This window comes from Telmatherina bonti (assembly GCF_933228915.1).
Source record: "Telmatherina bonti genome assembly, chromosome: 17".
NCBI classification, from domain to species: domain Eukaryota; kingdom Metazoa; phylum Chordata; class Actinopteri; order Atheriniformes; family Telmatherinidae; genus Telmatherina; species Telmatherina bonti.
Genome location: NC_136615.1, coordinates 12,291,300 through 12,304,079, shown reverse-complemented (window position 1 = coordinate 12,304,079; position 12,780 = coordinate 12,291,300). Strand labels below are relative to the sequence as shown.

Here is a 12,780-nt window from a genome sequence, read left to right as displayed (position 1 = left end):
AACTAAGGTCGACTGTACGGCTCAACGGGTAGGGCTAACATGTTGCTCCATTATGCGGCACAGTTAAAGTTTGGTTCATATAGTTTTATTTGTAAAGTAAAACCTGAACAAGAAACTCTGAACATTCTAATAAAGTCTGATAACCTACAGGAAAGACAAAGATCATTTTGAAAGTGGAGGAAAATGTCTGCGCACAATCCTGGACTATGGAGGTTACCTGCTGACGATGAGACAGAGGAGGCGGATCCAACTTGCACGGTCGGGCTCAGTGGGTCCAGAGACAGAAGGTCATTATTAGTCAGTCTGCCGGAGTTTGAGAGAAGCAAGCAAACTTAGTTACATTAGAATAAAAGCAGTACATATGATACAAGGAAAAACAAATCACAAACATTGCAATGAAAAGGCATGAAGGACGAATGTTTGACTCACTCATATGATGGTGGCACTCTGGACTTTGCTAATTCATCACCTGTGGTGAAAGAAACACAAACATAAAGTTTAGACTTTTGCACAAAGAGGGAGATGACTGAAAGCATAAACTTAAGAAAAGTCCCACGAAAAACACAAACATGTTTTTTTTGTTTTTTTTTAACATCTAGGGTGAAAGGGTTTATTTTAATGTGCTTGTTTCAAGTCCTTAAATATGACTTTAAAACAAACCTTTTAAACATAGATGTTAAAAAAAAAATAAAAATCCTGTTTTGGTCCAAGGTACCTTAAACACAAAACACCGACTTTAGAAGAAAAGGAAATAAATGTTTTGTTTTGTTTTGTTTTTTTAACTGGCACTGCATATTTGCATAAATACAGCAGATATGAATGCCAAAATCTGTTATTTCTAGCTCATAAAATAAAACTTTATTTACAAGAAATAATGTGCAAAGGGTTAAGACACAGTTATACTGTGTTTTTATCTGACAGAAGCACTTTAAAACATGGGCTGCAGTGATTTTACAACTTAAATGAAAAAACAGAGAGAGAAATCAGCAATTGATTGTTATTTTATACCCCTTTTTAAAGTGTCACTATTCATCTCAAATATCCACATAATCATCTTAGGCTGTACTTAAGCACCACAGGTAGGAAGATGAATCCGGAAAAAAAAAAACAGATTTAAAGCAACAAGTGTCAGTAAATTTGTCAAACTGAGACTGTGAAAGTTTGTTGTGAGAGGACACAGTGTCAGTCATGTTAGCTGGAGTCGGCTGGCTGCAAAAGCTGCGTGAAAGGTTGAGGGCTGTGGCAGATATTTGGGGTGAAGGAGAAGGCAGGGTTGGAGGCCAACTACGGTAATGAAAACATACTCACCCTTTGCCTTAGAGCTTAATGTGGGTACTCCTGTGATTCCTGAGCGTATGTAAAGTATACATCTATCAATCCAGTTGGTTTGTGTACATTTTTCCTCAGTTGTGTCATTGTTTCAGAAAGTAAGAATTACTTTTATTTTGCTTTATATTTTGTTTCATAAATATTTGTACAGAGAAAAAAAAATTATTAATAAAAAAAAAATCACAGTAACTCAGGATTTTGCAGGATAACTCAGCTGCTTAAATATCTAAACAAAAAAAACAACAAAAAAACAGTAATGTTAATATAATTTGAATATTTTATTTAAGTGAAAGCAAAAGTTTTCTATCTGTCCAGCTAAAGGAAACATTAAATAAAAAATATTTAATAGCTTCGGCTGGTATGCAGATTTGACATTGTAAAACACTAGACAGTGCTCTGTGGTGCTGATTTAAATGATCAAACTAAATTATCATGCTGCTTTTTGCTGTGGTAATAACTGCAGGGCACTGCAGACAAAGCTCCAGAATTTGGTTCAAAACATCCTGCCTGTAGACAAAATATGGGACTAAACTTTAAATTGTTTTTGTTCATTTTCTGCCCCGAAAGGCCAAGATAACCCTCACTGGTCGCTATATTTGGCAAGTTTTTTTGCAAAAAAAAAATGTTTAAGGAAATAGGAAGAGAAAAAAACAAAAATGCAAAGATCCCAAACTCCTTGAATGACAATAAAATGCGTTTTCTCTGAAAACCTTTAATGTCTTATTTATAGAAAATAACTTTTTTCTTTTGAATGGAGCAGCTGAAAAGTTTAAAAAGTTTTTTTTAGGGCAAATCTGCCTGTTTTGTGCAATCTTTAAATAATTCCATTAAGGTTTTCATGAGAGTGTCTCTAACATGTTAAATATAATGAGCTAATTAAACAACATTAATTCCAGCAATGAAGAAAAATATGCATGAAGAATCACATTTACAGGAAATGAAAATCTTTTCTTTTCTTTGGTAAATATATTGATTTTGGTTTAACTTCTGCTGTTTCTTTCTGTGAGACAACCTCTTTATGAACAAGCTGGGCCAAGAAAAATGTGGTTGAAAAGAACCCCCTCTTTCTTTTAGAAAAAAAAAAAAACTTACTGGACTGGTTCCTCCGCATCTGTCCCTAAAAACAAAACAAAAAACAGACATAAATTACTCAACAGGGTCCAAAATGAATTTTTAGACTGTTATTTGCCAGAGATTTGTTAAAAAAGAGAGAAACGACTGCTGAAAGATGTGATAATTCTCCACACAAGGCATTTTAAATGCTTTTTTACTAAGTGGAATGCACCATTTTATGGGTCATTGATCTTCTCTGAGGAACTGTGCCACCTGTTTAAGCTCAAACTTATCAAACTCACACTTTTACACAAGATGTGTTTTTTTTTTATAGGTTTTATAACTCAGGTCCTGAAATTATTCCCATAAAAAAAGGTATATGTTCATATAAAATCAAAAGGAATGCATTTAGGAGCTGAAAATAATTTTATTAATTATTCCCAGTGGTAGAGAGAAGTTTCAACTTCAGAGCTGAAGGCAGTAAATCACAGGACTACTCTGGACTCTCGCATACCAGACATTAAACTTAGGATGAAAAATTCAACAGCAAAGAAGCGTGTACCTAAGCCCACGCAACGATCAGTTAGGGACAACAGAGAGCATGCCCTCAACACTTCACCAACTTCCTACACAGAGCCGTTTTTTTTCCCCCAGACATAAATCTGCCACGTCCTGCTGCGAAACACAAGATATGCAAGATATACTCCAGAGGACGGCCAAACTGAGAGAAACTAAGAGCATCAGTTTTAATAAAAAAGCCATTTCTTACAAGAAGAAAGGTTAGGGGGTTTGTCAAGGGAGGAGGGGGGAGAAAAAGAAACAAAATGGGTTTAAGGAACATAGCAAAACGTTTAACCACCGTAGAGCTGTGAGGCCGGGGTTTAGTCCCACAGGCGCTAAGCGGCAAATGGGTTCAATTACTGCTCTTGCTGGCCACACACACACACACACATATATACACACACGACTTCCATTGCTATTTCAATAAAGGGAACACCATGGAGAGAGAAGCAAACAGGAGGAGAAATGAAAAAGACAGAAAAATGAGCAGAGAGGGAAAAAAAAAAAAAAAAAAGAGAACATCGCTCAATAATTCACTCCAGATGATGCAACAGTCGGCACCACCTTGGAGGAACGTTTTAACTTTAATTCTTAAACTTCTCCATGAATGTAAAATAGGGGGGGGGGGGGGGGGGGGGGGGGGCAAAGACACAAATCTGAGCAGACAGAGAGGAAGGCAAATATTAGCTAATGACAAGGCTGGTTTTTAATTGCAAATCAACGGGGGAATGTTTGTTACTTTCAGGATGAGAAAGTTCTTGTGGTTTTGAATGAAGAAACACCCAAAGCTAAGCTGCAACAAACAAAGTCAAATATTTATAATAAAAAATAAAAAGAAGCATATCCTTAGGTCTTGAAAAAGAAATCATCTTTTAGCTTGTAAGTTAAACTGATCATTTTTTCACCTTGAGAAAAAAAGCAAAAAATTTGGATAAACTAAGCAGCTAACGCCACAAAGAATTTATGTACAAACCACAGAAAAGTTCTGTCTAAAGCAAGTGGGCTCTAGTAGAATACCTCAAATAAGGAGGTAAAATAAAAACAACAAAAGCACAAAAAAAACAAAAAAAGGCAGTGAAAGCAGAGAGAGGAAGAGGCTGAGGAGGAGATGCCGTGACATTAGTTCAGTAAAACCCAGGAGAGTTCCTTTGTGACACCGGGTATGCCCCCTCAGCTGCTCTACAACATCAGCTCAGTGCACACACACACACACACACACACACACACACACACACACACACACACACACACATACACAGAGTTATGTGTGCACACAAGCAGTAGTGGTTTTTAAATTTTAATGACTGCAGCTATTTTCATCGAACAGCAAAGTGTGATTCAGAGATTGAATGATGGTGGAGGACAAGGAGCTGAATGAAGGCCTGCAAGAGTGAGGTCACAGACCAGATTTGGATCAGTGTGCATGTACGAGTGTGTGTGCGTTTTGTGTGTGTATTCTGCAAAAGCAAAAAAAAAAAAAAAAAAACCTCCCTAAAGTAGCTGCACAGAAAGCTGAGAACTTGTGTGCGAGCCCAACGTAAAGGCCAAAATCATCAGATGTTTAACTCTGAACTTGATCCTGAGCTCTTAATATTTGTCTTTAAAGAGTAAGAAAATAAAAACTGATCCAACTTAAAGTTGTTTGACATGAAACCAAATTCTGAGCAAAAACAAAACAAGAAAAGAGTGTGAACAGGACCCTTAATGAATCAGAAACCAGTGTGGCATTTAAGCTAAATTAGACATGACATATTGCGTCTAATGTAAATAAAATCAGCTTCACAAAAAAGCCAACTAATGGCGTATGTCTAAGGCTAAACGGTTTTCCTCCTCCCTGACAGATGTTAGACATTCTCCTGTTGCCCTCTAGTGTTGCAGCGTCAGAGCAGACCGCTGCTGCACCACAGCAAGATATCAACAGGTTTCTTTTTGGAAGTATTCCGTGTTTTCAGGGTGTCATGAAGTCATACCGAGGTCGAAGGCGACAGGATGATATTTCCGATGGAAGCCTTGAGCTCGTCAATATTTGCCCGGTTCTGATGCGTGCCATTGTTTGGCTGCACAGGCTTGATCTGTACGTGAAACTTCCTGGGCTCGTCTTCATCCTCTGAGTCGCTGGATGAATAAAAGGAATTTTCTTTGGCATGTAAGCATCAATGTTAAGGAAAGAAAATACGAAGCGGGGGAATAAAAGAGAGAGATCATGGATTAGTCCAGTCGTCTTTAGCTTCGCCTGGAGACCACAGGTGGGTCTAATGTGCCAAACCGAGCCTGTCATGTGAAAAAAGGATATCATTTTCATTTACTTCTGGCCTGATACAGAAACCCTCCTCGTCAACTTGAGGAACATTCTGCAACAAACACAAGAACAGAGCAATTTTATCAATATGCTTGATCAGATCACAAAGTTGAACTAAGTGTGTGTGTGTGTGTGTGTGTGTGTGTGTGTGTGTGTGTGTGTGTGTGTGTGTGTTTCTCATCTAATTTTAAAGCAGCTAAATAATAACTTTAATATTTATTTTACACATTAGCAAATATCAGATCACATCAGAATTTACAGAGCAAAACAATGTACAATTTAGAGAATATTTATCAAATACTGGTTAAAAAAACAAAAAAAAAAAACCCAAAACATTTTAATGAGTAAAACCTGTTTAAATTCACTGCTTAAATTACACAAAAATTTGTTTCAAACTACAGGAAAATGAAGATCAAGTTACTGAATAGTTTGTGGACAAACCATCTCTTATTTATTGCTTGGATTTTGAATAAAAGCAAAACAATCACTTGCTTTTATTTTATCTACATGATTGCAAAATGAATATTGATTAATTTAATCATCTTACACAGCTTTTACTCAACTGAACTGATGCAATCATCAAAGGCTTAGTAGTACAATGTTTCATTTTTATTGCTCAAATATTACAAAACAAACAAAACAATATTAATAACAAAAGTAATAAATGCAATTTCATATTTTAATAAATAAATTAAATAATTTGCCCAAGGTTGATTAAATTGTGTAAATCCCCTCTTACATTATTTTTAATACATTTTAAAGCAAATACAAAACATTTACTTCCAGTGTTCTGCTAAAAAAATCTGCATGTTACTATTTACTGCATGTGTGTATGTATGTATGTGTGTTTATTGGCAGGTGTAATGTTATTAGCTTGCTTACAGCATTCTGGATGTCTATGGACCCATAATATCCAGGGGGAGCACCATTGGCTGTGTTCTACACGCACAAACAGAGAGAAAATGAATGAATGAGCAAATCTTCAAAACAAACTTGAACAAACAGAGAGAACAAACAAGAGTCACGTGTTAAGCAGCAAAATGCAGAGCAGAATAAACTGAACAACAAGTCTTGTCCACCTCCTGAAGTCAATAACCCAGCTATCCAGTATAAAACAGCTCCAAAGGAGTCAGCTCGAACAATGCAGCCACTATGTTAGACAAAAATTATACTCACAGCAGCTTCAACTTCTGTAGACTCCCTGGAAGTCAAAAAAGGACATGGTGATGAAAAATTTACACATATGGAGTTAAAAAATGTGATATATTGGGTTGTGACTGAAGTTGTCACCCACGTGGAGTCTGTGTCCTTCTCTTTCCTTCGAACTGGAATGCCAAATGGTTTTCTCTTTCTGGGTTTGGCTCCTTAAAACCGAACGAAAAGCATTTTAGAGAGATTAGATTTGTTAACGTCACAACTTACATTCCTTTAATTGCAAATATTGCTTAGAAACCCACCTTCTGTTGCAATAGCTGCATTGCACTCCTCAAACTCGATGGGTCCTAATGAGAGCAAAGAAATTCATTTAGGTTCATTTGGCACAGAAAGGGTCAATGACCCACTACTGCGAATGCTATGAACGTGCATCACGCAATCGTCACACACACACACAGACACACACAGAAAGCACTATCACACAACATGCAGTCTGGCGTGCCGTGCAGAATGTGTGTGCAAACAGGGCCGGTCCCAGAGGGCAGACAGGGTCAATAGCAGAGTCAACTGTTTGTCTGGTGGCCCTCACAGAGACGTGATCGTCCCTCCTGGTGACAAAGCACTAAGATTGTATGTGTTGATTCTGAAGGCAAAATGCAGTCGTGGCATACACGGCAAACTGCAGGCGTGAAGGCGTGGAACTTAACTGACCAACATGAGACATGCAAATCTTATAACCCTATTACAGTAAGACAAAAAAGCCCATGATTACATGCAGCAAAGTGTTTAAAGCCACATGGACAAATCTGTCCCTCTGGCTTAAGAAAAGCCTTTTTTTCTTCTTTTTTGTGGTATGCAAACAATTCCCAGGAAAAAAAAAAAAAAGGTAAAGACTCGAAACAAACAATCTCAATTTTAGGCACACTGACTTACAGATGAATTATCATCTCTTCCAACTGATAGTCATAATATCACTCTGAGCACAACCAGCCATGACTTTACATTAGCATAAAACAACATTTCTTTTGGCTATTCAAGTACATCAATCACAAGACGAGAAAACTGCCAAAAACAACTAAGTTTACACTTAATTTAATGCCCATTAATTATGCATGTTTACCCCCAAGGCACCGCACTTCACTGTCACGCTTCATGTGCCACTTCAGAAATATTTATTGAGGCTTTTCCAAAGAGCGGTGGCAGAAACAAGCTCGCACAAACTCTTATGCTAAAAGTTGCAAGACAACTTGAGGCAAGACATGCGATGTGGATCCAGGATGATTCAGGAGACACGGAGGCTTCTTGCTTCATTTTGTGCTGCTGGTGTGCTTAAAAGCCAGACACCTCCACTATAGAATGAAACAAACTAAGAGCATTGACCTTCGTGTAATTAGTGTGCTTTGCATTTACGCTGCAGCTTCACTGGTGCTGCAGCTACGTCGCTGAATCACGGGAAGACGTGCAGTCTGTGTCTCCAATCAGACCAGACATATACAGATACTCTGCATGCTTTATAGTTCAAAAGCTAAGCAGCGAGATGAGCAGGAGAGTGACACAGACAGAGGCAGAAAGATGGGGCAGAGCCCCTGCGGCATTACTCCAGCTACACTGACACGACTTGACCTGAAAACAACAAAGCTAATGATATTTTAACTCAAAATGTATACAGCAGCAGTGGTTCAATGTGGTGTCCCCAGAGGATGCCAGTCGCGAGCAGAATTGATGCATTGTTTGGCGTGTGCAATGCTGAGTGAAGCGCAGGGAAGCGGCGAGTCACGAGAGGCATGCATCACGCCAAGTGAAGTGGATAAAGTACACCAATGACCGATCTACTCTACTGTGCAATATCCGGCCTCTTCACCACTGGCGAATACACAATGGCAGCACGAACAAACGTGGAGGGAGTTTCATGCCAATCAAAACAAAATCAGCATGCTCATTCAAGAACTCTGTGTCACTGCAGCGAGTGGGACGGACACGGACACTATAGTTTCATCATTCCCGTTCAGGCGCAGCAGAGACAAATAAACAGACGCAAATACTTTGGATACATCTGTGCTCACATGACATCATTTTTCATTATTGCATCCGCTGCGAGATTTGTCAAACAAAGGTATAACAAAAGGTCCCACAAGTGGAAGAATGACTGGAAAATCTAAAGAAGACCCAGGCGGAGCAGGAACCCTTTGCCGCTAGCATCCTGCAATTGCATCTGACAACATTTATGCTCACCAACGGCACACATGCGAATATTACGGAAATCTGGACAGACATTAGGAACTGTTTAAACATCTCCCAAACAGACAGACGACTGTGTTTATACAGGGGAAGATGTTTCTTTTCTTTCTGCTCTCTGTGAGGGAAGCAAGCAGACACGCATGAGGGGAAAATGTTTTTTTTTTTTTTTTTTTTTTTGTTTTTTTTTTTTAAATTGCATATGCTTCACATGGCACTGGGAGTGGAAGAGGGGCGGAGGGGGTTTGCGTGTCTGGCTCACAGCCAGTTGACAGCTCAGCTGGATATCGTTGAACACTCCGAACCCCCCTGCCTCGCAGCGTGTCACTTTGGGATTGTTTCCGCAATAGAAAGTTTATTCAACCTCTCTCTCTCTCCAAAGGCCCTGGACCGGCCATCCGTTCAGCTATTTCATCAGGGGACAGACAGGTTATTTTTCTGACAGGGCCGGAGCTGCTTTGCAATCCCTAATGAACAGCTTGATACGGGAGGAATTTTCTGACCGTTTTTTCAACCTCAATTAATTCTGATGTCCAAACAAATGAAGGCCACCACTCGTTGGATGCAGTGTTTGGACACAGGGGTCACTATTTGTGTACACACAAACACAGTGGAGGTGAACCCTTAATGCTCGTGACCTGACGTAATGTAGTACAAGTACAGGGGGCTGCTGAGTCATTGATTTCTCTTTACATCCTTTAATTTGCTCAGACTAGCATCACAGATATGGATTTGTGGGTGTGTGGAAAACAGGAAGGTGAGGGGGGGGGGGGGGGGGGGGGGGGTAGAGCCAAAGTAGTCTGAGGAGTATTCCCTTGATTATAGCAGCATGGCAAAGTTTACGCAAGAGTCACTGTTGAGCTCTGACCTCTTCGAAAAAGTTGGTTACGCCTGCTTAGTCTACAAGCACAGCAAAGCCGTGTTTGTCACATGCTTACTGGAATGTCAAGCCGGCCTTCCTTTACAGCAGATTACTATGATTGCCTCTGATGGCCCTCTTTTACTTCTAATTGCCCCTCTCTATACACCCCTCCCCACTACTCAAAGCAGGATCAGGCAGAAAGCTTGAACACTTAGACAGAATTTGTTGACACTCAGGACAGACACAGACAAACATCAAACACTGAAGTGATTCTGGCGGCTTACCTGGCCTCTCCTTTCCCGTTCCTTTGCTCTCAGATAGTTTCTGTATTAAACTCTCCACCGACGTATTTTCTATGTTCCTCACAAATTCATTGTGGACCTACAGAGTTTAGAGGAAAACACGCGAAATTAAAACACGTGAATTAGTTCAACATATTAGCCTGAAAGACCACATTTTGGCTCAACTGACTGACTTTCACTGTTATCAGGGTTTCATTCATGACATAGTCACAGGTTTGCCACCTGTCATTATTTGACAAATATAAACTTGTATTGCAAAGCTGCTAAAAAATGCCTTGTTTATTCAAACTATAACTACTGCTGTGATGATAATCTAATGATTTTAAGAGCTTGGTATTAGCTTAGTATTGCTTTCGCTTTTGAGTCTGTCTGATTGTCTGTTTTCTATATAACATAAGCCCCTGAAGACACAATTGTACCACATTTTGTGTGGTAGGTGTCTGTAAATGGATTTTAACAGATGCAGCTTTAAACCTCTGCAAGTGCATAATATTATAAATTTAGATATAAATATTTATATAAATATAATTTGTGTGTTAGTTAGTTTTTTTGTTTCCAACAAATGAAAGAAAATAAGAAAAGAAAAATATACGTACATACCTATACATACATATGTACATACACACACGTATACACATACATATACATACTAATTAAGAAAATAATAATAATAATCACAAATATTAACATTGATAACAATAATAATAATTCCTCATCAATTTGATAATTAAATAAATTTGTGATATAAAAGGAGTGGGAAGAAGTGTACACTTATGTGGTATTCCCACCCCTTTCTACTCATCTAGTTTTCCATTCTGTCACTGCACGTCACAACATACTTATTCAATTTACTATCTACATTTACATTTACATATTTACACTTACACACACATTTCCATATACCTCCATTCATATAAACACATCCACACAGATATACCACATACATGTACTTACAGCCATATCTACAAATATTACATAAATATCCATCTACTTATAATATTCCTCATATCATTTTTTCATCTTTATCCCTCATCCACGTACTTTTTCAAAATGAAATTTTTATACCTCTTTTTGAATATATTAATGTTTATGCTTTGCTTTAACTCTTTATCCAGCTTGTTCCACAAAGTCACCCCACAGCTTGATATGCACATATTTTTCATTGTTGTTCTTACTTTTTGCTTTCTTAATTGTAGCTTTCCCCTTAAATTATAATTTCCTTCTCTTTCTGTGAACATTCTCTGAATATTTTTGGCGGTAAATTATTTCTTGCTTTGTACAATATTTGCGCTGTTTTAAAATGAATCAAGTCCATGAACTTTAATTCATGTGATCTTATAAAAAGTGGGTTTGTGTGTTCTCAAAATACTACTTTGTTAATGATCCTTACAGCTTTTTTCTGCAATGTGCATATAGTTACCCCAGACCTCCACACATTATGATAAATACGGTAAAAGGAATAGAGAATATACAGTGATTTAGTGTTGATCATGTGACTAATATAATATTGTTCCATCTATAAGTACTGATGAAGACTGGAATATGTAGGTAAATCTTATCTTAGACACTGCAAATTCAAGCTTCAGGCTAGTTTTCTTGGTTTAGGGCGGCTTTACAGAGATTACAATTAACAATAAAAAATAAATGGAGCAATCACAGCATCATTCTAGTTGTGAGCTGCTCTTCTGAAGTATCAAGTTCAGCATTTGATCACAATTATGATGGCTTGCCGGTTGTTTAAAAAATGCCTCAATATTTTCTCTCACTCATTTCTGCTTTTTAAATGAGTTTATGTGATTTATGTGAGGTGTTTTGAAACCAAGCCTTTCCAACAACATGTATTTTGTCAATGCTCGGGTGATTGACTACAAAAATCCTTTATTTAACCACTTAAATCGCTGCATTTTCAAACAAATACATGCAATATTTAGCTGTGGTTATAGCACTATTGACACTATTTTGACCTATTAGTATTTCTGTTGTGTCTTTTTCTGATCCTACACTCCAAGAATAAAACACTTAATTTTACTTTTAGAGGTACAAAGGATTCTCAGTGGGGTACGACCCTAAAAGGTACTGCTGTGGTGGCAGTATTGTACCTCTGGAGGTTGTCTTCAACTCTAATTTAACAAAATTGGTCTTAATAGGATACAAACTACAAGGATACAATTAACGATCCACTGTTGAAGGTATGACAGGAACACCTTTAAGAGGCATCACCATAGTGGCAATCGCTGAAATACCGAAAGGTACAACTACATACTTTGTTTTCCGAGTGTGAACTGTATAAAACCTCCAAGATAGCTGAGAAAGAAAGGTAGGTTTCAGTTTAAAAACTTTTATGCAATGCAAGCGATGTAATTCCAACCCAAATTTATGTCTCATCTTCCAACCACTGTGTTCAACCAGTTAATAGATTTTCTTTGTAAATTGGAATATAATATAATTTACTCTTATTGACTGATGAAGCATAAAATATAAAAATCTGTTTATTGCAGAGGGAAATGGAGTCTGACTATCCCCAGCCCTTTAAGCCAGCCGTATGAATACTTCCCAGAAAGCAGAGTTAGTATCTCCTCTTTCTGAGGGATGCGTCATGGAATCAGAAATAGATGCAATTATATGCAGTTTAACTTGAGCTTCTCAGCCTTTTAGTTAATATTTATAACATTTATCTTGCATGTTTGATGTGTGAAAACACACTGAACTTCACTGTCAGTCTACTGTAATTGTTACTGGCACTCTCAGCCCATGGGCACGATCAGATGAGGGTCAACGTTTGTTTGCTTGTTTATTTTTGATGTCAGTGTGTTTAGTGGGGGGTGGGGATGGGGCTATGTATAGGCACGTAGATGAAGAACAGTGGCTGATTGTGCCATCTCAACAAACCATTTAGATGTGCGTGATACTGTAAGCGCAGAGTGACTCCATTATCAAAGAAACACGCACACACATGTATGTCTGCCTAACCCCCACCCCCTGAG

At 38.1% G+C, this 12,780-nt stretch overlaps 1 protein-coding gene across 7 annotated transcripts in view; it reads right to left on the bottom strand.

Moving 5' to 3' along the window:
- Positions 1 to 12,780, bottom strand: part of fcho2 (FCH and mu domain containing endocytic adaptor 2) — a 45,892-nt gene that overhangs the window by 14,121 nt on the left and 18,991 nt on the right. For all 7 annotated transcript variants that reach the window (XM_079256470.1, XM_079256471.1, XM_079256473.1 and 4 more), the window contains exons 8-17: positions 9,779 to 9,875; positions 6,700 to 6,744; positions 6,537 to 6,606; positions 6,419 to 6,443; positions 6,125 to 6,181; positions 5,237 to 5,294; positions 4,914 to 5,089; positions 2,422 to 2,446; positions 430 to 469; positions 218 to 303 (exon numbers count right to left, since the gene is read on the bottom strand). In XM_079256470.1, the coding sequence (XP_079112596.1) occupies positions 218 to 303; positions 430 to 469; positions 2,422 to 2,446; positions 4,914 to 5,089; positions 5,237 to 5,294; positions 6,125 to 6,181; positions 6,419 to 6,443; positions 6,537 to 6,606; positions 6,700 to 6,744; positions 9,779 to 9,875 (679 nt within the window). The remainder of the gene's footprint in view (positions 1 to 217; positions 304 to 429; positions 470 to 2,421; positions 2,447 to 4,913; positions 5,090 to 5,236; positions 5,295 to 6,124; positions 6,182 to 6,418; positions 6,444 to 6,536; positions 6,607 to 6,699; positions 6,745 to 9,778; positions 9,876 to 12,780) is intronic.